Source organism: Salvelinus alpinus, chromosome 5 (assembly GCF_045679555.1).
Source record: "Salvelinus alpinus chromosome 5, SLU_Salpinus.1, whole genome shotgun sequence".
Classification (NCBI taxonomy): domain Eukaryota; kingdom Metazoa; phylum Chordata; class Actinopteri; order Salmoniformes; family Salmonidae; genus Salvelinus; species Salvelinus alpinus.
Genome location: NC_092090.1, coordinates 69950944 through 69977097, shown reverse-complemented (window position 1 = coordinate 69977097; position 26154 = coordinate 69950944). Strand labels below are relative to the sequence as shown.

The 26154-nt window shown below is 42.4% G+C and overlaps 2 protein-coding genes across 4 annotated transcripts; both read right to left on the bottom strand.

The window, feature by feature from the left end:
- Window positions 1-1955: 1955 nt before the first annotated feature.
- Window positions 1956-6675, bottom strand: LOC139576640 (300 kDa antigen AG231-like). The gene is made up of 6 exons (XM_071402939.1): window positions 6391-6675; window positions 4800-4942; window positions 4529-4593; window positions 3891-4001; window positions 3347-3448; window positions 1956-2569 (listed from the first exon to the last, which is right to left on the bottom strand). Exons 1-6 carry the CDS (start codon window positions 6499-6501, stop codon window positions 2241-2243), a joined length of 861 nt encoding a protein of 286 aa, XP_071259040.1. The 5' UTR covers window positions 6502-6675; the 3' UTR covers window positions 1956-2240.
- Window positions 6676-9494: 2819 nt separating this feature from the next.
- Window positions 9495-25684, bottom strand: LOC139576635 (endoplasmic reticulum-Golgi intermediate compartment protein 2). 3 transcript variants are annotated; one of them, XM_071402931.1, is made up of 14 exons: window positions 25664-25684; window positions 20997-21148; window positions 20570-20678; window positions 20258-20304; window positions 19975-20042; window positions 19744-19784; window positions 19312-19413; window positions 19074-19169; window positions 18799-18854; window positions 18526-18624; window positions 18021-18118; window positions 17739-17901; window positions 15281-15360; window positions 9495-9935 (listed from the first exon to the last, which is right to left on the bottom strand). In XM_071402931.1, exons 2-14 carry the CDS (start codon window positions 21103-21105, stop codon window positions 9858-9860), a joined length of 1146 nt encoding a protein of 381 aa, XP_071259032.1. In that variant the 5' UTR covers window positions 21106-21148; window positions 25664-25684; the 3' UTR covers window positions 9495-9857. The 3 variants fall into 3 exon arrangements, with proteins under 3 accessions (XP_071259032.1, XP_071259031.1, XP_071259033.1); XM_071402930.1 differs by lacking the exon at window positions 25664-25684 and adding an exon at window positions 21475-21638; XM_071402932.1 differs by lacking the exons at window positions 9495-9935; window positions 15281-15360; window positions 25664-25684 and adding exons at window positions 16117-16256; window positions 21475-21626.
- Between the last annotated feature and the right edge of the window lie 470 nt (window positions 25685-26154).

Here is a 26154-nt window from a genome sequence, read left to right as displayed (position 1 = left end):
TGTGGATGCCTACCAGGCATTTGCTCTCACCTGTCCAGTACTTTAGTCAAATTCAGCTGAAAGTAAGGAGACAAGGAGATGCTGCCACTGTTTACTGTGTCCAACTCATCAGGTGGCAGAGCTGGAATTAATTGCACTTCTCTTTAATTGTCTTAATAATTTTCTTCGTTTTTTCCTTGTTTGCGTTATGTCAAGGGACATATTTTAATGCCAGTCTACCGGTGTGTACAATTCTACAAATGCTTTGTTGCTGCAGATGCTTTGTTGCTGCAACTGTATATTGAGTAATGTTGTTAGTGTGCACTCTACATGGACTGAGTGTACAAAACATGACAAACACCTTCCTAATATTGAGTTGCAACCCCTTTGCCCTCAGAACAGCTTGCCCTCAGAACAGCCTCAATGTGTCGAGCATGGACGCTACAAGGTGTCAAAAGCATTCCACAGGGATGCTGGCCCATGTTGACTCCAATGCTTCCCACAGTTGTCAAGTTGGCTGGTAGTAGATCTCTAATCCGAATAGCTTGTTACATCTCATCCCACAGATGCTCAATTAGATTGAGATCAGCTGAATTCACTGTCATGTTTGTGGAACCATTCCTAGACAATCCTAGCCTTGTGGCATTATCCTGCAGTGAAAAAAACTATTTGCAGATGGATATACACTGCTGCCATGAAGGGATGCACCTGATTTGGCAAGGGTGTTCAGATATCCTGTGGCATTCAAACATTGCTCCACTTTTATCAAGGGGACCAATGTGTTCCATGAAAACACACCACCACCAGCCTGCAATGTTGACACACGGTATGATGGATGCATGTACAAAGTGGTTTTCACCATAACCTAGTCCTCCTATTAGCATAAAACAGCAGGAACCGGGATTCATCAGACCTGGCAATCCAGTGTTTTTCCAGTGCAATTCGTGTCAGCCTCCTTTGTCCTGTTTTTGACCACTGGCCTGCCGTTGCCTGGATGTCCTTTGGGTGGTGGACCATTCTTGATACACACAGGAAACTGTTGAGCTTGAAAAATACCAGCAGTGTTGCAGTTCTTGACACACTCAAACCGGTGCGTCTGTCACCTACTACCAAACCCCGTTCAAAGATACTTCAATGTTTTGTCTTGCCCATTCACCCTCTGAATTTAGGCTGAAAAATCCCCTTCATTTACACTGATTGAAGTGGATTTAACAGGTGACCTCAATAAGGGTTCATAGCTTTTACCTGGTCAGTCTATCTTATGGAAAGAGCATGTTTTGTACACTCAGTGTATATGACAATGTCTATTACTATGTACTCCAAATTTGAAGAAATGGTCCATATTGTCATGCTGTGTTTCAAAACCACAGTATTAACATGCATAGTTTACAGTAAATCTCTACACATTTCAAGTTAAGTATAGAGGTAGTTGGCGGTTGTCTGATTTCTTGAAGGAAAATACCAGTAAAACTTTTAGTGTGTGTTTCATTAGTCCACTGTTGATACAGTCCCAAAATGTTTTGCATGTCAGCAATTTTTTTTATTTAAGCAGGCAAGTCAGTTAAGAACAAATTCTTATTTACAATGACGGCCTAACCCGGACGACTGTGCGCTGCCCTATGGAATTCAGCCTGGATTCGAACCAGGGACTGTAGTGACGCCTCTTGCACTGAGATGAGGTGCCTTAGACCGCTGCGCCACTCGGAAGCCCTCAAACAATCAAGTTTTCAGGATATAGAACTTTCAAAATACAGAAAGTGTCATAGTATGATGCGTATTTTGAAAACTTGATTGCTGACATGCAAAACATTTTGGGACCGTATCAACAGTGGACTAATGAAACACATTTTTGAGTGGAATTTTCCTTTAACTCACTTCTCAATATAGCCCAAGTAACCTAGATATGTACAGGAAGTTTTACATTGTACAGCCAGTGTTACATTATATTCAGATCTTATAACTTCAAAGGAAAAAAGTTACCAGGTTGAATGTGTTTATTTAAATGTCTTTGTTTGAACAGTGATATTTTGTTATTTAAGATACCTTGAACTGTTATCAAATAAACAGTAAAAAGACAAACAGTTCATGATAAAAACTTTAGCATTTTTTAACAATACAGCACATAGAACTTGTCATGAGTATGTAAGACATGATTTAAAGTGCATGGAAGTACAAGTGGTATTTGGTTAGTGGTTATGGGTTCAAAGTTCCACTAAAGGGAGGTTTTGTTGGGCAACACGGTGAGGATCTGGTTCTCGTATTCACTTTGTTGTCTTCTCCTCCTCTGTAGCCTTCTCCTCTTCTGTAGCCTTCTCCTCCGCCGTAGTCTTCTCCTCCTCTGTAGCCTTCTCCTCCTCTGTAGTCTTCTCCTCCTCTGTAGTCTTCTCCTCCTCCGTAGCCTTCTCCTCCTCTGTAGTCTTCTCCTCCTCTGTAGTCTTCTCCTCCTCTGTAGCCTTCTCCTCCTCTGTAGTCTTCTCCTCCACTGTAGTCTTTGCCTCCTCCGTAGCCTGCTTCTCCTCCATAATCTCCTCCTCCACCACCACCTTCTCCTCCACCACCTTCTTCTCCTCCTTGTCATCAGGGCACAGCTCTGAAATACAGAGAAAGTGTGAGGATATCCAGTGGCGACCCGTCATTCAGGGTAGGTGGAGCCCCACCTGTTTAGCAAAAAATTTCCAAATTGTTTTGCATGTTATTTGGGCATGAATACGTGTCACACATCAGTTTGCAAACAATGTAAAAATGTAAATAATTGAGTTAATAAAGCCGCATACAAACTTGTTAAAAGTAAGGCAGCTCCAAAATGGAGGTGTTTCAGCCTAGCTCAGTGCTTTCGGTGGTGGTGGAGCAGCCAGCGGAATATACGGAGCGTAGGGGTTGGTAATGTAATCTATGTGCGCCGTGATTGGCTCAGTGTTCTGTCACTCATGGGGACGCTACGTCGCCGCAACATCTACGGGTAGAGCTCGAAAATTCAAGCCCCTTGAGTGGTACCATAGTTACATTAGAAGTGCCCTTCCAAGAAGGCTCAAGGTCATTGGCCACAGATAAACTGACATCAAATCACGTTATATCTGCCGTAGCTTTAATTGGACTGAAGTCTAGGTTTAAGGATCTCTTTTCCAAGCTTAAAAGGATAAACATTCAACACCATGGGTCAGAGAAGGTTGAATACATTGGCCATGCTATCAATCCTAACAATGGAATGGCCATTGTTTTCTCTGTCTGCACAAGATACATTTAAAGAGGGACTTGTGACTGCTCTTATGATTTAAATTCCCTCAAACACAAGTTTCACATTTTGTAGATTTTTTACCATCTATAAAATATAATAAAAAGACGAGGAGGAGCAAAGAGAACTCCTGACCTGTTTTTCCATCGTAGGTCTGGTGTTTCTCCGGGAAGTTCAGACACTCTGCCTGTTTCTTATAGGTGTCCAGGTATGTGTGATCCATTTTCCCTGTCCTTGCTGAGAGAGGGAGAGCGAGAGAGAGGCTGGTGAGCTGACCTACAGTACCTTGCTGGTGTAATCTTTTAGGGCTGGTAACAGACAACAAAAGGCTCATCTTCCATTAAGTCTTTCAAAGCATTGAATATATCTCACTGGTTCTGAAATAGTGACTGATCCCTTTGACAGAAAGATACCGTTTTAACACCTTATCGATGTAGGGTCAACTCCAGGCAACTCCAATGCTTTGTCTGGAGTATAGCATGCCTAAACTGCTACTATTTATCAATGTCAATAAGTGGGGTTAGCCTGATCCCAGATCTGTATGTGCTTAAGCCAACTCCTCTGATCATCGTTGTCATGACACTGAACCAGCAGTTAGGAATTGGTTAAAGCACATCCAGATGGGTCCAGACAATTTTGGGGATGGACTTACACAAATCAATTGATTGATTGGACTTACTGAACAGGAGCAGGTATCTGCCAGTGACATCTCCATTACGAGATGTGTCTGACCAAAGCAGGCAGTCAGGGCAGGTCTCCAGGTACTGGCCTTTGTGTTCAGACAAATGAACTGTGGATCCACAAAATAAAATAAATGCCTAATCCATTATGATTAGGACATTTGGTAACGATTTTTTTTCTGTCCTGCTTCAGCTGTTACAGTACACAAATTCAACACACTTGGCAGGTTACTTTTTGGTGCTTGTTTCAGTGACTACCAAAGAAAATAAAATGTAATTATTATTACTATTGCTACATGATTACCATGTAATTTCCAAGTAAAAAATACCGGACTATAAAATACAGTAACAGTACATTTTATTTGTTATTTATCTTTACAGGCATACGATGACATACAGTGAAGACATAACATTGCAATATACACAATAATAGTTAAGTGGATAAAGGCCCTCTCTTATTGAGCAGCTAAATGTTTTCATCCCTCAGATGTAGAGCACTAGCCAGGTTGCCAGATTGTTTCTGCTTCAGCCAACTTGCTCCTTTGCCGATGTCCTCTTTGGCATAACAATGCCAGAGGGTGTTGGCTAAAGCAAAGACAGATATGGCAACCAGGCTAGTAGAGCACAGGTCACTTACTGTGTACTGTGGAAGTGATGCCGGAGATGGTAGCATGTGTTGTACCCACGACGCATTTGCCATCACTGATGGAACATTTTGAAAAACGTGTTAGCATGTTGTATGATTCATTGCTTAGGTGCCACTTGAAACAGTGTCTTTGCTTTCAGAGAAAGGTGAAATGTAATGTCTACCATTGCACATAATTTCCTGATATTTAATAAAGCCCATTCCAAACTACTATGACATTCACTAAAGTCTGCATTCATATCCACAATATAGCCAGACTTACATGCGGTCTCCCCATCTTAGGGTGACTACTTTATGGTCCGATGTAGCCGACAGGTCTATCCAGGAGCTTTTCAGAGTCCCCAAAGCATTTTGGAAGAATAAATGATCCGCAGACCCCATCACATACACCCATTTGCCATAGAGCTGCCAGTCACAGACAAGGAAAAACACATGAGTTTCATACCATCTAATTGCCTCATCCTATACCAATTTGGACCATTTGAAGTTGGAAGAAACACAAGGGTAGTATAGTAAAAGAAATGTGTAGGCGTTATGGATTAACATCCCCTGCCTTATCATGGATGTACAGTTACCTATCCAATAGAAGACACAGGGTTTTCTTTAATGGAAGCCTTTTTATGCAAATTCGGTTGAGTGTGGAGTACCACAGGGCAGCCGGCTTGGACCATTTATTGTTTTCGGTGTTTACTAATGACCTTCCTTGAATAAAGCCTATGTGTTTATGTATTCTGACAACTGAACAGTATACACGTCGGCTGCAACAGTAAAATAACTTAAGTTTTAGAATGGGTAACTAGCAATAAGCTGGTGCTAAACATATCAAACTAAAAGCATAATTTTTGGGACAAATCACTCACAACCCTAATCCTCATCTAGATCTATTATTGAATGTGGCCATTGAGCAAGTTGAGGAGACAACTGCTGGGTGTCAACCTAGATGGCAAGCTATGATGGTCAAAACATAATTATGACTTAACGGTTACTAAAATGGGATGAGGTCTGTCTATGATAAGGCGTTGCTCTGCTTTCTCTATCTCAGTCAACCAGACCCTAGTTTTGTCACACCTCCACTACTATCCAGTTGTGCGGTCAGGTGCAGCAAAGAAGGAATTAGGCAAATTGCAGTTGGTGCAAAACAGAGCAGTACATATTGCACTTAGATGTACACGGAGTACGAATGACATGCATGTCAATCTCTCCTGGCTCAAAGTTGAGGAGAGATTGACTGCATCACTATTGGTCTTTGTGCGAGGTGTTGAAGGTACCAAACGGTCTGTTGAAGCAGTTGGCACACAGTTCGGAAACTCATCAGTACATCACAAGACATGCAACCAGAGGTCTCTTCACAGTCCCCAGGTCCAGAACAGAGGCTGGGAAACACACAGTATTAAATAGAGCCATGACTACATGGAACTCTGCCACAGCAGGTAACTCAAGCTAGCAACAAAACCAGACTCAAAGAACAGATAAAAGAACACCTTACATCACGACGGGAACTGTGAAAGACAGACATTTATATGCATTTTGTATTGTATGTGATACGTGATTGGGATATGACTGTGGTATGTGCTTGTCTCACCATCTTAAGACGAATGAACTAGCTGTGGGTGGCTCTGGATGGGAGTGTCTGCTGAATGGTTAAATTGTAATGTAAATGTGCTATATATTATTTATTTTATTTGTGTTTCCTGTTTTGGAAACCCCAGGAAGAGTAAATTGCAGATCCTAATAAATACTTCACAGCATCTGTCACTGTCCATAGTAGGTTTGCCGGATAGGGAGTAGAGTGTCATCTGAGACGTATTCATTAGGTCCAAATTATAATATTTAGTATTATGATCAGAACTTACCTCGGTATGGTCCTCCAGTACCAGGGGTTTGACCAGTTCTTTACAGTCCGGTGCAGATGCAGCACTCAGAGAGGCTAGAGCCAGGAGAGCTACAACCAGCTGAACAGCCATAGAGAGAGGTAGAGCAGAGACACTGAGGACGATCGTACAGTACAGCTAGAGCAGAACACCTCTACTGCTGGGGCATATGCCTCCCGGAGGCTTAGACAAAAACACTGTTGCATAAGGGGCAATGTGGAGGAGTAAGAGGGGAGGCTTTCAACATGCTTCAATGCTTGAATGGGTAAATGGAGGGCTAAATCAGCATGCATTGCCAGACTTGTCTTATATAACTCTGAATGGATGTCCCCTCCCTGACTGAGTAGACACCATCTATTAGCTAGGGACCAGAGCACTCTAAGTAGAAGCTTCTGTTTGGGACTATTGTCCTTAAATGAATTCAAACGGACAGCCTGGATACCAGCTAAATGATAACATCCACATTATGGTGAAAAGGGCCTCAATTGCTTTTGTTTGAAGGACGTTTTGTTACATGTAGCAACAAGCTAAATAATTAAATGATCAATAGCATGTACATTGTGTCTGGTTTGGAATAGGACTACAGTAAAAACAACGTTGCAGGATGAAGAGGGATGCAGCCCTTGGTTTGGTTGCTGTGCACACGAGGGGGTCTTACACTTTCTCTTGAGTTACCTGGCAACCAACTGCCTTGGTCCCAAAACAAAAGAGCTTCTCTTTTAAATGTTTTGTTGGGCCCTAGCTTTGTCACATTTTTATGCCAAATGAGACAAATGTGCTGACCACTAGGAACCAATAAACTAATTCAGGGTGAGGGCTACATGGAAACTTTGAATGAAATACTGAAACTGTGTTTAGTAATAATAAGTATCAAGCAACCAAATGCATTGTACAGTAAAATAATTGAATATACTGTAACACAATTCAACACGTTAAGAAGGTTAGAACAGTCCCAGTGATGGGTGATTCTGTTGATCAGGTGGCTTAGACTTAAGCCTGTTGTCTCATTTCCTTTAGTCATCAGGACACAGATCTGGAACAGAGAAGATATTTACAGGAGTGAATGCTCTCTCAGTACGAAATAACTCATTCAGTTTTTAGGAGAGTTATGTTTCATTAGATGGTAAAAGATGAGAGAAGTACATTAACTATATCATACCCAGGTCCCCAAAGTGGTATTGTGGGAGGAAGTTGAGACACTGCCTGTTTCTTAAAGGTCTCCAGTTATGAGGCTTCTAATCTCCCAGTCCTCGCTGAGAGAGAGAGGGTGGGTTAACTGAACTATCAATGTCTTTTTTTAAAGTCTGACTGGAGAGATTGGTGGGATTGGTGATGATACTATAAAACATGGACAAAGCTAATCATTTGACTTACTGAGTAGAACGATGTATCTGCTTCTGGTCTCTCCCTCAGAGGTCGACACGACAGTAGAGTCTGGTCACAGGAGGCAGTCACGGCAGGTTTCAGGGTGCTTACCATCATGGTCAAATCAAAGTTTGTCACGTGCACCGAACAGGTGTAGACCTTACAGTGAAATGATTACTTACAGGCCCTAACCAACAGTGCGATTAAGTTTTAAAAAAAGGTATTAGGTGAACAATAGATAACACTAATTGAGGTAGTATGTACATGTAGGTATGGTTAAAGTGACTATGCATATATGATAAACAGAGTAGCAGCAGGGTTTGGGGGGGCAGGACAATGCAAATAGTCCGGGTAGCCATTTGATTACTTGTTCAGGAGTCTTATGGCTTGGGGGTAAAAACTGTTGAGAAGTATTTTAGTCCTAGACTTGGCGCGCCGGTACCGCTTGCCATGCGGTAGTAGAGAGAACATTCTATAACTGGTGGTGGCTGGGGTCGTTGACAATTTTTTTTGCCTTCCTCTGACACCGCCTGGTGTAGAGGTCCTGGATGGCAGGCAGCTTAGCCCCAGTGATGTACAGTGATGTACTACGCACTACCCTCTGTAGTACCTTGCGGTCGGAGGCCGAGCAGTTGCCGTACCAGGCAGTGATGCAACCAGTCAGGATTCTCTCGATGTTGCAGCTGTAGAACCTTTTGAGGATCTGAGGACCCATGCCAAATCTTTTAAGTTTCCTGAGGGGGAATAGGCTTTGTCGTGCCCTCTTCACGACTGTCTTGGTGTGTTTGGACCATTCTAGTTTGTTGGTGATGTGGACACCAAGGAAGTTGAAGCTCTCAACCTGCTCCTCTACAGTCCCTTCGATGAGAATGGGGGCGTGCTCGGTCCTCCTTTTCCTGTAGTTCAATCATCTCCTTTGTCTTGATTATGTTGAGGGATAGGTTGTTATTCTGGCACTACCCGGCCAGGTCTCTGACCTCCTTCCTATAGGCTGTCTCGTCGTTGTCAGTGATCAGGCCTACCACTGTTGTGTTGTCGGAAAAACTTAATGACGGGGTTGGAGTTATGCTTGGCCATGCAGTCATGGGTGAAAAGGGAGTACAGGAGGGGAATGAGCACACACCCCTGAGGGGGCCCCCGTATTGAAGATCAGCGTGGCGGATGTGTTGCTACCTAACCTCACCACTTGGGGGCGGCCCGTCAGGAAGTCCAGGATCCAGTTGCAGAGGGAAGTGTTTAGTCTCAGGATCCTTAGCTTAGTGATGAGCTTTGAGGGTACTATGGTATTGAACGCTGAGCTCTAGTCAATGAATAGCATTCTCACGTAGGTGTTCCTTTAGTCCAGGTGGGAAAGGGCAGTGTGGAATGCAATAGAGATTGCATCATCTGTGGATCTGTTTGGGCGGTATCCAAATTGGAGTGGGTCTAGGGTTTCTGGGATAATGTGAGCCATTACCAGCCTTTCAATGATCATCAGGTTTGGACCAGACAGTATCAGATAGACAGCCAACACTTAGAGACAGAGGGGCGCTGTTTCGCTTTCTCATCGAGAAGGAAAATTATGAAACAGACAATTATTTATTTTCTTTTTTTTATTGGTATTTTTTTGGTGGGGGAAGCCTGGCTTTCTTGGCATCCATTTCACATGAGGGATTTTATTTGTCCCCCTCCCCCAATAATATTTTATTGTTGGACAAAATGACTGTAAGAACACCAGAAAATCAGCTGCAAGTCATTTTAATTTGGAAAAAAATTGGTTCCAAAGTATTCCCACGCATTATAGAGAGATATGTGATCGTAGACAAATGTAAGCAAGGTTTAAAATGATTATTATTCAGGTCAATTTGCAATTATGTTCCCGCCACATGACCGTCCGCTCAAGAAAAAAAAAGGGGAAAAAACCTTCCTGTAGGTTTTTGCTCCAACCCTAATCTAGCGCACCTGATTCTTAATAATTAGTTGTTGAAAAGCTGAACCAGATCAGTTAACTGGGGTTGGAGCGAAAACCTACAGGAGGATAGCTCTCAAGGAACAGGGTTGGAGATCCCTGATCTAGTTGATGATCCCTGCCCAAGAGAGTCCTGTCAGTGGGTGTGGTTTTCTGTAGCTTCCAGGGGTGGGGCCGGGGCTTCGTTTTTTACATGGTCGTCCAGCAGGCCCATCTGAGAATGAGAGAGGGAGAACATTAAAGTACACTGAACTAAAATATAAATGCAACATATAACAATTTCAAAGATTTTACTGAATTACAGTTCATATAAGGAAATCGGTCATTTGAAATAAATTCATTAGGCCCTAATCTATGATTGGGAATACAGATATGTATCTGTTGGTACGGCTGTGGCAGTCATGAAATTTTGTCAGCTGGTGATTGTCAACCAAATAACTGTCATTCTCACGGTAATTTACCATTAATTAACAAACACAGCCTACAAGCCATTTTAAAAAGTCCATGTAATATAGCCTACACCTCCAAAATAAATCCATTATTTATTTTAAACAGGTCTAAAGAAGCATGATATGAAGAAAACGTAGTCTATTTCTGAAGAAAAGAATAGACTACTCTGAGTTGTCATGTTAGGTCCTGGTGTGGCTATGCCAAATGGCTGTGGGTTACACTAGTTCATTTAGCAGACAAGATTTGCTTATAATTTCATGTATGAAATGAAGAAGAATACAATTGAACAATGCTGAATAAAATAGAAATATTTTCTCAACCATTTGAGTGAATGCGCACATGAGGCTTATTCTGTGTTGAGCGGTTAACAAGAAATACATTTGAAGTCAGAAGTTTACATATTTTTAGGTTGGAGTCATTAAAACTCGTTTTTTCAACCACTCCACAAATTTCTTAACAAACTATAGTTTTGGCAAGTTGGTTAGAACATCTACTTTGTGCATGACACAAGTAATTTTTCCAACAATTGTTTACAGACAGATTATTTCACTGTATCACAATTCCAGTGGGTCAGAAGTTTACATACACTAAGTTGACTGTGCCTTTAAACAGCTTGGAAAATTCCAGAAAATTGTGTCATGGCTTTAGAAGATTCTGATAGGCTAATTGACATCATTTGAGTCAATTGGAGGTGTACCTGTGGATGTATTTCAAGGCCTACCATCAAACTCAGTGCCTCTTTGCTTGACATCATGGGAAAATCAAAAGAAACCAGCAAAGACCTTATAAAACAAATTGTAGACCTACACAAGTCTGGTTCATCCTTGGGAGCAATTTCCAAACGCCTGAAGGTACCACGTTCGTCTGTACAAACAATAGTACGCAAGTATAAACACCATGGGACCACTCAGCCGTCATACCGCTCAGGAAGGAGACGCGTTCTGTCTCCTAGAGATGAGCGTACTGTGGTGCGAAAAGTGCAAATCAATCCCAGAACAACAGCAAAGGACCTTGTGAAGATGCTGGAGGAACAAGTACAAAAGTATCTATATCCACAGTAAAACAAGTTCTATATCAACATAACCTGAAAGGCTGCTCAGCAAGGAAGCCGCCACTGTTCCAAAACCGCCATAAAAAAGCCAGACTACGGTTTGCAACTGCACATGGGGACAACGATCGTACTTTTTGGAGAAATGTCCTCTGGTCTGATGAGGCTTGCAATTCAAAGAACACCGTCCCAACCGTGAAGCACAAGGGTGGCAGCATCATGTTGTGGGAGTGCTTTGCGGCAGGAGGGACTGGTGCACTTCACAAAATAGATGGCATCACGAGGAATTAAAATTATGTCGATATATTGAAGCAACATCTCAAGACATCAGTCAGGAAGTTAAAGCTCGGTCGCAAATGGGTCTTCCAAATGGACAATGACCTCAAGCATACTTCCAAAGTTGTGGCAAAATTGCTTAAGGACAACAAAGTCAAGGTATTGGAGTGGCCATCACAAAGCCGGACCTCAAGCCTATCGAACATTTGTGGGCAGAACTGAAAAAGTGTGTGCGAGCAAGGAGGCCTACAAACCTGACTCAATTACACCAGCTCAGTCAGGAGGAATGGGCCAAAATTCACCCAACTTATTGTGGGAAGCTTGTGGAAGGCTACCCACAACGTTTGACCCAAGTTAAACAATTTAAAGGCAATGCTACCAAATACTAATTGAGTGTATGTAAATTTCTGACCCACTGAGAATGATGAAAGAAATAAAAGCTGAAATAAATCACTCTATTACTCTGACATTTCACATTCTTAAAATAAAGTGGTGATCCTAACTGAACTAAGACAGGGAATTTTTACTAGGATTAAATGTCAGGAATTGTGAAAAACTGAGTTTAAATGTATTTGGCTAAGGTGTGTGTAAACTTCCGACTTCAACTGTAGGTACTCCTATATGCTTAATTTAGAGTTATAAATGTAACTTTAGTTCTACATAAGGACTGTTTTGATTTTTAATACATTGTAAGGCTGCATGATGAGACTAATGATGATTTGAAAGTCACTTGAAAGGCATGAGCTCTGCTTTGTTTTTTGCGCAGGCTGTACACACTCCAATAGTCTCTCGTTCATAATTTGACAAGCACTTGATAATGCCTCAACAATCCATTCCTTTTGCGGCCCGGAGTGCTGCGTTGTGCCCTTCTCCTTGAGTGTGCTGCGCAATCTAACTCGTCTTTCTCACAGGCTACTAGTTAAGACAGACATCCGGGACGCAACTGCGCGAGTCCTTATCCAATTCCGAGGTGCATTTTGAAGATATTGGATGAACTGTCCATTTACTTTGTCAGCCAACAAGATGAGTAGGCCTAACCAACAGCACTAGCCTATGTCAATCTACTATCCCCCATAGTACACAAGTTGACTTATTCTATTCTGTGCGAGAAATACATATCCCAAACAGTCTGGGACAGTTGTGGGATGCGATAGATCCCAGATTAATACAACCACTATCATCAACAACAAAAAAATGTATTCAATGTGGCTGACGCAACAGATCAGAACGTTTATCTTAAAATGTTGATAAACTATTATTTCTTCACATTATAAGCGCAACAATGCGCACATGGTAGTAGGCTATAAGCACGAATGTTCCATTAACGGAAACCACCATCATCAAAAGTGATCACAAATGCAATTAAGCATGTAACGCTTTTATTATGAAGGTGCATTTCTATGGTGACAATCATCTTCCCCAAACTTGAAACGCACACACTGCTTATATATGCCAGTTAGGCTCTACACCCCTTGTAAATCGGATTAATGTGCTTCATTTTAAGAAGTTATTTGGCCACCTTAGCTGTGATACAAACCTTATTAAAACATATAGGCCTATGGGCTAGGCTACATGAGGTGTGCGAATATGATTGAACAAGTTGCAAAAAAAGGCATTGTTTCTTATGCTGGGCATCCTTCACAAGTGATCAGCTAATATTGTCACCCATCAGACTATTCTTGATTTAATCATGTCTTTACATATACTAAATAATATGTGTGACATTTGTTTTGATTTACAATGGACCATTATCATGCACCTGTATCGAAATAGGGGCAGCGGGAAAAAAAACACATGTCATCTATGCACTTAAATAGTGAATGGAGGACGCTGTTCCCGTGACTCATCTTCATGCCAGCCAGGTAGGCTATACTCCTATTGTAAAGATAAGCAATGTGCTTAATATTAGGAAAGTTGAGAAATACATATACTAGGCCTAGCCTATTGAAAGCTGATGGGATCCTATTTTTATTAGCGTCCGTCACTCCGATTTCTCCCGCAATTGCATAGCCTATAGAAATGTAGTGCAACATGAGCTCTAATGAAGTGTTTGTTTCGATTTTCAAACTCATTTGCATTGATGTCAGAGTGATTAGAGGGACAATAGAGTGCTGAGTACCAGGCAGTTAGCACGTCTGGTAGGCTACTAATGACCAGTAGCAGCATCAGAGCTTGGAGGTGACTAAACGGTCATGTGGAATTTGACTGCCTTCATGACGGTAATACAGTCACCGCAACAGCCCTTGGTCACCGATACCTTAAAAAAGTAGGTTAGTGAATCAGAAAACCAGTCAGTATCTGGTGGGACCACCCTCTGCAACATGCAACGCAACATCTTCGAGTTGATCAGGCTGTCAATTTGTGGCCTGTGGAATGTTGTCCCACTTCTCTTCAATGGCTGTGCGAAGTTGCTGGATATTGGCGGGAACTGGAACACACTGTCATACGTCGATCCAGAGCATGCCAATCATGCTCAATGGGTGACATGTCTGGTGAGTATGCAGGCCATGGAAGAACTGGGACATTTTCAGCTTCCAGGAATTGTGTACCGATCCTTGCAAAATGGGGCCGTGCATTATCATGCTGAAACATGAGGCGATGGGCCTCAGGATCTTATCACGGTATCTCTGTGCATTAAAATGTCCGTCAATAAAATGCAATTGTGTTCATTGTCTGTAGCTTATGCCTGCCTATACCATAACCCCACCGCCACCATGAGGCACTCTGTTTACAACGTTGACATAAGCAAGGCGTTCGCCCACACAACGCCATACATGCTGTCTGCCAGGTACAGGATTAATCTGTTAATAGCAGACTTCTCTAGCGTGCCAGTGGCCATCGAAGGTAAGCATTTGCCCACTGAAGTCGGTTACGACGTAGAATTGCAGTCAGGTCAAGACCCCGATGAGTACGACAAGCAAGCAGATGTGACAGTTTGTGCAAACCCACAATTTTATCAGGGTGTCTGGTCTCAGATGATTCCACAGGTGAAGAAACTGGATGTGGAGGTTCTAAGCTGGCGTTGTTATACGAGGTTTGCGGTTGTGAGGCCGGTTGGACGTACTGCCAAATTCTCTAAAACGGAGGCGGCTTATGGTAGAGAAATTAACATTAAATTCTCTAGAAACAGCTCTGGTGGATATTTCTGCAGTCAGTATGCCAATTGCATGCTCCCTCAACTTGAGACATCTGTGACATTGTGTGATGTGACAAAACTGCACATTTTAGAGTGGTTTGTGTAATAATCATGCTGTTTAATCAGCTTGATATGCCACACCTGTCAGGCGGATGGATTCTCACTAACAAGGATGTAAACAAATTTGAGTAAGGAAAATTGCTGGGATCTTTTAATTCAGGTCATGAATTAGGAGTCCAACACTTTACATTTATACTTTACGTTTATATTTTTGTTAAGTGTATAAAAAAAAAAATGGGACACTTAGGTGCAGTTTTCCGGAAACAGATTAAGCCTAGTCCTGGACTAAAAAGCACTTTCAACAAACGTGCTTTAATCTCTGTCCGGTAAACCACCCCTTCAAGTTTACGTTTATTTTGATGTATTTTCAAATTAAATAAGCAGTAGTGCAGCATGCGATGAGAAAAGGAAAAACCAACGCTGACTACTGTCCAATTCAGATATTGATCAAAATACTTAATGTTGAGGGTATCCTATGCTGCTTCCTGTATACATTTACATTTTTTAAAGAAATTGACATGCATCTACTTTACATCTGTGGAATCAACAAGCTTGTGACAAGTGTGTTTGACTTCATGTGTTGACTTACCTCCCGGGGTTTGTAGACTCCTAGTTTGAAGCGACAGCAGACAACGTCCACCAAGAAGCCCACCATTCCATGGATCATACCTGTGTGGAGAGGACAGAGACAGTCTTAAGGCTTCCAAATGAATCAGTTCGGCTGGTGCCTAGCCGAGTTCGAACGAGTGTACTTGCATACACCCATAAAAATACATTTACTTGAAAAACAAGTAGAAAATTGGCAATAGTACTGTTTTTCCATTTTGAGACGCCGTAGCCAGCATAAACTTGCTCAAAAGAGTCCGAATTAATCTAACTCAAATCTCATTAATTTTGGCGTTTTTGCAGAGATGTTAGTTACGCAATTTTACATCTAAGATGTTTGGTGCAGTATTACTCAATTAAAAAATGTGCATGAAAACGAGTCGTCTCTTGTTAAATGACAGACTTTATTTCGACCATTCACCGACAAAGGGGCGTAGACTTCGGCTTGTCTGGAGATTTTTTTTGTGTGCGACAGCTCCCCCCCAAAAAAACATTTCCCTAAGTCCAAAACGAACAATAAAGTTGTGATAATATACGGTACTAGTCAAAAGTTGACACACCTACTCATTCAAGGGTTTGTCTTTAAAAAAAACAACTATTTTCTACATTGTAGAATAATAGTGAAGACATCAAAACTATGGAATCATGCAGAAACCCATAAAGTGTTAAACAAATAAAAAATAGGTAGCCACCTTTTGCCTTGAGCTCTGCACACTCTTGGCATTCTCTCAACTAGCTTCATGAGGAATGCTTTTCCAACAGTCTTGAAGGAGTTCCCACATATGCTGAGCACTTGTTGGCTGCTTTTCCTTCACTCTGCGGTCCAAATCATTCCAAACCATCTAAATTGGATTGAGGTCGGGTGATTGTGGAGGCCAGGTCATCTGATGGAGCACTCCATCACTCTCCTTCTTGGTCAAATAGCCCTTACACAGCCTGGAGGTGTGTTGGGTCATGTCCTGTTGAAAAACAAATGATAGTCCCACTAAGCGCAAATCAGATGTATTGGCGTATCGCTGCAGAATGCTGTGGTAGCCATGCTGGTTAAGTGTGCCTTGAATTTAAAAAAAATATTAAAATCAGCAGCAAAGCACCTCCACACCTCCTCCTACATGCTTCACGGGAGGAAACCACACATGCGGAGATCATCCATTCACCTACTCTGCGTCTCACAAAGACAGCGATTGGAACCAAAAATCTCAAATTTGGACTCATCAGACCAAAGGACAGATTTCCACCGGTCTAATATCCATTGCTCGTGTTTCTTAGCCCAAGCAAGTCTCTTATTATTGGTGTCCTTTAGTAGTGGTTTCTTTGCAGCAATTGGACCATGAAGGCCTGATTCATGCAGTCTCCTCTGAATAGTTGATGTTAATGTCTTACTTGAACTCCGAAGCATTTATTTTAGGCTGCAAGCTGAGGTGCAGTTAACTCTAATGAACTTATCCTCTGTAGCAGAGGTAACTCTGGGTCTTCCATTCCTGTGGCGGTCCTCATTAGAGACAGTTTCATCATAGCGCTTGATGGTTTTTGCGACTGCACTTGAAGAAACGTTCAAAGTCCTTGAAATTTTCCAGATTGACTGACCTTCATGTCTTAAAGTAATGATGGATTGTTGTTTCTCTTTGCTTATTTGAGCTGTTCTTGACATAATATGGACTTGGTCTTTAACCAAATAGGGCTATCTTCTGTATACCACCCCTACCTTGTCACAACACAACTGATTGGCTCAAACACATTAAGGAGGAAAGAAATCCCACAAATGAACTTTTAACAAGGCACACCTGTTAATTGAAATGCATTCCAGGTGACTACCTCATGAAGCTGGTTGAGATAATGCCAAGAGTGTGCAAAGCTGTCATCAAGGCAAAGGGTTGCTACTTTGAAGAATCTCAAATAAACTATTTTGATTTGTTTAACACTTTTTTGGTTACTACATGATTTCATAGTTTTGATGTCTTCACTATATGCTACAATGTAGAAAATAGTCAACATAATGAGCCCTTGAATGAGCAGGTGTGTCCAAACCTTTGACTGGTACTGTATGCGCTAACTCTCCCGAACTGTTTAGGCTGGGAAGCATGCAGATGCCTTTAGACGTCACAAAATGATAAGGATGATTTTTACAACTAGTGCTCTGTGATTCTTTTTGCCTAAAGGGCTTTGGATAGGTATTGGTTCTGTTAGGTGTGTAGTAAATCAGGTTCGAGTTCATTAGGCACTGAACGTCAGAAAACAGACAAACAGGAAGGGACTACCTGGACTTTTTCCATTGCACAACATTTTTCGACGATGTGCCCTAATGATAATGACCCAGGTGGACATACTTGGGGTGTTTTCCCTAGGAAGCAAACGGGACAAAACAGGGAGGGACTAACCTGAACTTGTCCAATAAGAGACATGTTTTTGTTGTACACTTGTGGCCAGCTGTGTGTGGGTACCTGTGGTGGAGAAAATGCCTCCGATGATGCCACAAAGCCTGACGAGGAACCTCCATAGGGGCATGTGCTGCTCGGTGACTTTCACCATCAACGAGCTGATGTCATACTTCATAAAGATCCCAGATACTCCGTGGCTGCCCACCGCGTGGTTGATCACCCGCTCCTACACAAACAGGGTGAAACGATGACGATACACCCACACCTTCAGTTCATCCACACACACACACACAGCATAGACCTTGTACACTCAAACAAACACACAATCACACATCCTGGACCTACCCTTTCGGTGACAGAGTACTGGTTTGTGTCTGCTGAGATCTGGTAGGTGTTCAGTTTGGTGGGCACTATGGTGATGAAGTACTGAAACATCTGATTATCTGACGAGGATCAGAGAAAAACAGTCCACACATGAAGATATATTCTTTAATGAAGGATGAAATTAACAAAGTTACAATTCCTATATAATGTCACAACTTCTTCATAACTAACATGTTGAGGCAGACAAACTACTTCCCCCAAAAACCCATGACTGATCTGTGCATTTAGGAAGTCTGTCATGTAGCCTGTTTGATGTGACGTGATAAAGCCTTGGGTTTAAATACTATTTGAAATATTTCCAATGCTTTGATAATTGCCTGGAGTGCCAGGTGTGTGGGGATTGCACTTTTGGAACTTTTCTATTGAGCTTGCCTGTTACAATGGAAACAATCAAGCACGGCGTAAGTATTTGAATTATTTTGAATGACATTTGAACCCAGGACTGACGTGATGTCTTTTTACTTACGGTCAGTGCAGACTTTCTCAGTCCCATCCAGAGGGTTGATGATTCCTGGGATCTCCTCTCCGAACGACAGGTGGTCGATGCGATGGGAGAAGTTGTACGCTGTAATCAACAACAAATCAGAACAATCATTAACTCCTGGTCTATGGATATCGTCAGGTTTAAATGTGTTAACTCAATTGTGAAGACATCACATAGTTCCATCATAACTTACAATTGTTTAAGACGTTTTTATGTATCATGTATGGAAGTTAAACTCTAAACAAAGAAACTTACTATCGTGGCTGACGAGGGCCGCTAGATGGGCGTGGCCTCTAGGATGTGGGATAGCCCTGTATGTGATGTGAAAAGGTCAAGCTTGCGGAGACTCCTCCCACATAGGGCATAATAACTCAACATCACACATTCCAGAGTCAAACATCTAGGTCATGTTCATTAGGCACCCAACGGAGAAAACAGACAAACAGGGAAGGACTACCTGGAAACACTCATTGTGTTCATTAGGGCACACTAGCTAGAAGTTAGTTGTAGAGAGAGGAGCGGTGACCTACTTGCCCACAGTGATGTGGAAGTTGCCAGCCACCTTGTTGACATAAAGATGGCCGTGTATCCTGCAGGCCGCAGGCGACTGGGAGGGGCTGTCCTCTCTCGAAGGAGAAAAGAGGGGAGAAGAGTCACTTCAATAACATAACTGTAATCATTCAATACAGTTTATCAATTACTTCAATACCTAACTTCACTCAAACACACACACTGTGTCACAGCAAAGCTGTATTCTTTTTTCCAGACCTGGGAGGCAGGGCGGTGGGGGATCCTTTCAGGACTGTCTTGAAGATCACATCCTGCAGCGAGTGTTCCTCCCTAAGGCGGTCCTGGATCATCAGCAGAGTTCTGGGGGAGAGGGGGAGGAAAGGGAGATGAGTGAGCAAGGGAAAGGTTAAACATGGGAGTGTTGTAGAGGGGAGTCACTATATAGGAGTGAGAAGTTATAACAGATGGTCAAAGCCATCACTCCACCATACTGTCTTTACTTTACTAGGTTTATTTGACAGGTATTATACATCATTATTAAAATGTGTATAAATGTGCCACATGTAGCCAATCCTCTCATCTTTTGCTTCACTGTATGCAACATTACTATTTTAGTTGTGCAGATGCATTCTGGTGGTGCATTTTTATAGTGTCAGGAGACATAGACATCTTGTGGCTGATATATCTTACCTGTGCCACAGCCTTTGCTGAGGAGAGAGGTCAAAGGTGACCTGCAAGGTGACAATGGGAAAAAATATTAAGAAAGGGCATTGTCACTGGAAAGATATTATGATGAAATTTATGGAACCCTGAATTCTCACCACACTTGCATCTTGTCATGTTGTCATTGTGTCTTAACTGTTCCTAACTGACTGGCCTGGTTAGGCTGCTATAGCAGGTACCAGACAGAGTCATACTTACTGGCTCATAATGTAGGCCATCTGAAGCTACCATGGTCTCTGCCAAGTCTAGGACATCTGCACCTACAACTACATACAGCCACCAAGACAAACAGCAAATCAATGAATAATATAATCAATCAATATGACATGATGGAAGACAAGGGCAGCCTACAGTCAATGGCTTGATACAACACTACTGAAATGTTAATTCTACTGCCGACAAACACAGTCACATTATATCCTAGATGTCCATGTCTAGGCCTGAATTGTGAGAGCAACCTTCAAACAGTGTAAATACTTACATTGACACCTCATGGCAACTGTGATGTCTATGTTTATTCTTAATTTACTGCAAAAGAGAGAAGATTGTGTTAGTTAGCTCTATAGTGCACCTGGAGCTGTACAGTAAGTATTTTCCTGCTGACGTTGCCCAGCTAACTCAAAAATGATATGCCAGACTGTTGGGTTGTGTTCATTAGGCACCAAACGGAAGCAAATGGACTGAAACTGGTAGGGACCAACTAACATTCACTTTCATTTTCCACTGCAAAACACTTTCAAAAATCTCTTTGGTGCCTAATGAACATGACCATGGTCTGAGAATTGTTTTTTACCTGGAGAAGTCTTTATCGACTTCATACTCATACTGCATCCACGTGTCTCGATACACAAAGAACTCAAGGAAAGCCAGCAGAGCCATGGCTGTGAAGGCTATCAGGGACACTGAAAAGACAGCAAAGGAGGAGTGATGTAGAAGGCCAAGTTTACAACTGGAGGAGGCTACTCATTGATTAAAATAAGAAAACAGGTACATGACTATACTAGGGTTGGCCTAGATGCTCTGTTCTAAACTTTGCCCTACAGTATATGTTATTGTTTGTCCATTGCACTTATACTACAGTTGACATTGTTGATGGACTCGAGGTGTTGGGTTACTCTTAATAGCATACATTAATTTTCCATTTTACAATGTATCCAATCTATAATTTGAAGAATAGTTTAATTGCAATTCATATTTACATTGGCTAGTTAATAACGCACCTGTTCCCCCACTGGCTGTGGTTTCCACATAGCTCTCTGGAACCTTGGGGAATGCATCCAGCTCCTTCACCAGGGTTAGAGCCTTCTTCCGGGACACTAGTCTCCTCATCTTGTTTGGGGCAAGCGTCCACTGGATCCCTCATGCATTAAATCTTTAAGTTCAACATAGAAGTTCACTTTGTTATATAGCCTAGCAATCTCATACAAATAATGTCATATCCGAATAGTTTTAACAGTGGCCGCTGGAAGGGACTTTATGAAAACGATATTTCCTCGCTAGCAAACAAGAATGGCAAGTTTAAACCCTCCCATCTGTTTCTGACCACAGGTATGCAGACTATTCTGAGCCAACACCTGGCACTTTTTACATTCTGTTTGCCTATTGACGTTGCCCAGCTGACTGGAAGCTGATAGTTAGCTAGCTATCTTGGCTACCGGTAGCTATCAAACCCGGCTGTGTATTTTATAATAGTCATACTTCGGTCGTTACTGTCTCGGGTACCCATTCATTTTCGCCATAGAGGGAAATCCGATTCTTGTATCAATCCATTGTTCTATGCTTGGTTTCGGATTGAAACATCTGGATACTGCGTTAGTTGTTGCAACAAAAAAAACTGCCACTGGTAACCTTTGACCTGGTGTACTACCATAGACGTTTGAGTAGAGTGCATTAATTTTGCCACAGCGCCCTCTGGTGATCAACAGTAAGCAGACTGACTGCGCGCAGACATCCGTTCTTCTTCGGTGGGATTTATCGGCGGTTGGCATCCAACGTTATGGTGCATTACCGCCACCTACTGTACTGGAGTGTGGGCCAGAGACAGGGAGAAACTAAATCCTACCTGCCAGCCCCATTGCTCTTAAAAAAGATAACAAAATATTTGAGACTATATCTAATGACGTTCTACTCAATATACTCTATAAACAAATGTTCTGTATCCCCTTCTCTCTCATACTAGATCTCAACCTCTCTCTTTCCCTCCAATAATGTCCACACTATATCAATACATGCTCTACTGTCTCTGTTTCCTGGCAATACTCACATTTTCCTGTTGGATGCTTTCCTATCACATGTAAGGTCTTATTCAACTGGCTGTGTCCCACCCTTAATCTTGTAAATATAGCCCCCTCTCTTCTGTCCCTTACTGCCGTTCTCCCCTCCCCAACTTTCCTCTGTACTTGAAATAAAATCCTGCCCTTTGTATCTCTATTCCACTGCTCCTGCCATTTCTTCACCATCACTGTCCATATCATGCTTTTTGCCTCTGCCTTGCTCATTGAAACTACCACATCAACTTCCCCACTACTTAGTGCTTGTTTAGCCAGTACATCAACTGCCTCGTTCCCTTACACTCCCACACGAGCTGGGGCCCATGCAAATAGTATCTGTATACCCATTTGTTTACTCCTGCCATGGGTTTGTAGCACCTCATAAAGCAGGTTTTGTCTGCTACGTGATATAAAGGACTGGATACTCCTTAGCACTGAACATGAATCAGAGAAAATAACTACTCTTTCTGGCTTAACTTCCTCCACCCACTGCAAGGCCAACAGTATGGCCATCATCACCGCCGAATATACAGCCAGATGATCTGTAATACGTTTCCTGACTCTCACCCCACATTCCTGCACTACAAATGCTGAACCAGTACATCCTGTCTTTGGATCTTTTGAACCATCTGTGTATATGGCCACAAAATTCTGATACACAGTATCCAGACGTCTCTTAAATCAATCAGATGGATCAACACCCTGCCTATCTTTCTGTCGTCTCTCCAACACTTCTAGATCAACTACTGGAGGTGGGAGTAGCCATGGTGGATTCACACTGATAGCTACTGTTGGACTAAACTCCCTTTCATACAGTCCCATCTCCTTCGCATGGGTATTATCCACCCACCCAAAGCTTGTGTTCTGTCTTCGCTCGTGTTCCCAGCATGCCTGTAAAATCCCTTTCGCAGGATGAGATACCCCATGTCCCTGTAGGCGGACCCAATAATTAATTGCCAGCTGCTGTCTCCTAATCTGCAATGGCATTCCCCCCCATCTCCACCTGTAGTGCAGCCACTGGGACGTCCAAAACGCCCCACTACATATTCTGAGTCCATGTCCCTGTATGACATTTAGCCTTTCCGATGATGTCTGGGCTGACGAACCATATGCTATACTTCCATAGTCTATTACAGATCGGATAAATGCAACATATATGGTCCTCAATGAGGCACGCCCAGCCCCCCACTCCTTCCCTGTCAGACAGCGCATCACATTTAGCACCTTCTTACACTTTCCTACCTCTCTCTCAATGTGTTCTGCCCAGGTCATTGTAGTATCAAAGTATACCCCAAGGAACCTGAAGGCCCCCACCCTCTCCAAGTTTCTCCCATATAACCTCAAGCATAACTCATCTCCCACCTTCCCCCTGGTAAAGAACAGTGTCTGAGTTCTCTACAGAGAACCTGAATCCCCACCGCTCAACCTCATCAATTGCTCCCTGTACCTTCCTGACTATATATGGCACATTTCTTCCTCTCTTCCATAAGGCCCCATCTGCACATAACGACCTCCCAATATCCGGCTGTACCTGAGAGTAAACATCATTGATCATGATTGAGAACAACAGAGGACTAATCACGCTCCCCTGTGGTGTACCATTGTCCACCATGTAGCCGCCTGAGAGAGACTTCACCACCCTCACCTGGATAGACCTTCCAAACAGGAATCCTTTACCCAGTTGTATGTTATTCATCCTACCTCCATAATATCAAGCTTGATAAACAACCCCTCCTTCCACATCATATCATATGCCTTACCCACATCATATGCCTTATCCACATCAAAAAAATACAGCTACAACACTCTCCTTGTTCACCTGAGCCTTCCTGACCTCTGCTTCTAAGCAGAGCACTGGGTCCATTGTTCCCCTACCCTTCCTGAATCCGCTCTGATGTGGCAATACTGACCCCCTGCTCTCCAGGAAGTAAGTTAGCCTCTCCATTATCATACGCTCCATAATCTTAGTGATGTTAAGGCTATTGGCCAATAGCTTGTTGGCCTCGTTGGGTCTTTCCCTGGCTTCCGGATTGGTACCACTACTGCCTCCTTCCAGCTGCCTGGTAGTTTCCCCTCCTCCCACACTCTGTTGTACAACACCAATATCTTATCCAGTGCCTCATCACTAAGATGGGCCAACACTAACATAGCACACCTCATCTTCCCCAGGTGAAGTTAACCCAGCGTTACCTATTGCCCTTTTCACCTCTGCCATTGTAAATGGTGTATTCAACACATCATTTACATCCTCCCTCCTATCCAGCACTCCAGGATGCTCCTCTCTTGTTCTCCCTCTCCTCTGACAAATTAGCCTAGCTATGCACTTGGACAAAGGCTTTGGCCATCATCTCTGCCTTCTCATCTGTTACTGCCACATCCTTCCCACTCATCCTCTGAATCATCCCCCACACTTCTCCCACTGGTGTCGCCCTTCCAATGGTGTCACAGAACCGATGCCAACATGACCTCTTTGCCTGATGAATAGTTCTCTTCACCAGAGCCTGCTTATACAGAATCAGATGTTGGAAGTTCAGTGTCCTTTTCAGTACTCTAAATTAGAGGTCGACCGATTATGATCTTTCAACCGATTATTGGAGGACCACAAAAAGCCGATACCGATAAATCGGCCGTTTTATATATATATTTGTAATAATGACAATTACAACAATACTGAATTAACTTTTATTTTAACTTAATATAATACATAAATAAAATCTATTTAGTCTCAAATAAATAATGAAACACGTTCAATTTGGTTTAAATAATGCAAAAACACAGTGTTGGAGAAGTAAAAGTGCAATATGTGCCATGTAAAAAAGCTAACGTTTAAGTTCCTTGCTCAGAACATGAGAACATATGAAAGCTGGTGGTTCTTTTTAACATGAGTCTTCAATATTCCCAGTTAAGAAGTTTTAGGTTGTAGTTATTATAGGAATTATTTATCTCTGTACCATTTGTATTTCATATACCTTTGACTATTGGATGTTCTTATAGGCACTATAGTATTGCCAGACTAATTTCGGGAATTGATAGGCTGGAAGTCATAAACAGCGCAATGCTTGAAGCACAGCGAAGAGCTGCTGGCAAACGCAGGAAAGTGCTGTTTGAATGAATGCTTGCTGCTGCCTACCACCGCTCAGTCAGACTGCTCTATCAAATAATAGACTTAATTATAATATAATAAACACACAGAAATACGAGCCTTAGGTCATTAATATGGTCAAATCCGGAAACTATCATTTTTGAAAACAAAACGTTAATTCTTTCAGTGAAATACGGAACCGTTCCGTATTTTATCGAACGGGTGGCATCCCTAAGTCTAGATATTGCTGTAACATTGCACAACCTTCAATGTTATGTCATAATTATGTAAAATTCTGGCAAATTAATTATGGTCTTTGTTAGGATTTTTTTCGCGAATGCGCTTGTTAAATCATCACAAGGTGGCGAAGTAGGCTGTGATTTGATGATAAATTAACATTCACCGCATTGATTATATGCAATGCAGGACAAGCTAGATAAACTAATAATATCATCAACCATGTGTAGTTGACTAGTGATTATGTTAAGATTGATTGTCTTTTATAAGATAAGTTTAATGCTAGCTAGCAACTTACCTTGGCTCCTTGCTGCACTCGCGTAACAGGTGGGCAGCCTGCCACGCAGTCTCCTCGTGGAGTGCAATGTAATCGACATCTAAAAATGCAGATTACCGATTGTTATGAAAACTTGAAATCGTCCCTAATTAATCGGCCTTTCCTCCTCCTCCCTGACCTCTTAGGTATAGCCTCAGTAGCTTTCCCCACTAACGCTGTTCTCACCCAGTTATTCATACTATCCACTTCCCCTCTCAAATCCACCCGAGCCATCACCCGCTCACTTAACTCCTTAAACTGATCCCACTTTGCCCTTTCAAACACCCACCTGCCTACTCCATCCACTGACACCTCCTCCTCCCTCTGGCCTACTGTGCATACTATGGGGTAATGATCAGTCCCTACTGTAAACTCCTCCCATACCTCCCAGTCACAGATTCCTGCCATCACACTAGATACCAGAGAGGTCCAATCCAGACTCTTTCCCTGTAACTACATCAATCCTGGTCCCT

Excerpts from the sequence above, each read along its gene's own strand:
- LOC139576640 (XM_071402939.1), bottom strand. The coding sequence starts at position 6,501 with ATGGCTGTTCAGCTGGTTGTAGCTCTCCTGGCTCTAGCCTCTCTGAGT. Across the intron at positions 3,449-3,890 it reads CAGATACCTGCTCCTGTTCA|CAAGGACAGGGAAAATGGAT; the intron begins GTAAGTCCAATC and ends TCCCTCTCTCAG. Across the intron at positions 2,570-3,346 it reads GACCTACGATGGAAAAACAG|AGCTGTGCCCTGATGACAAG; the intron begins GTCAGGAGTTCT and ends TCTGTATTTCAG.
- LOC139576635 (XM_071402931.1), bottom strand. The coding sequence starts at position 21,105 with ATGAGGAGACTAGTGTCCCGGAAGAAGGCTCTAACCCTGGTGAAGGAG. Across the intron at positions 20,043-20,257 it reads AGTTGCCATGAGGTGTCAAT|TTGTAGGTGCAGATGTCCTA; the intron begins GTAAGTATTTAC and ends GGCTGTATGTAG. Across the intron at positions 19,170-19,311 it reads CCCACCGCCCTGCCTCCCAG|AGAGGACAGCCCCTCCCAGT; the intron begins GTCTGGAAAAAA and ends TTCTCCTTCGAG.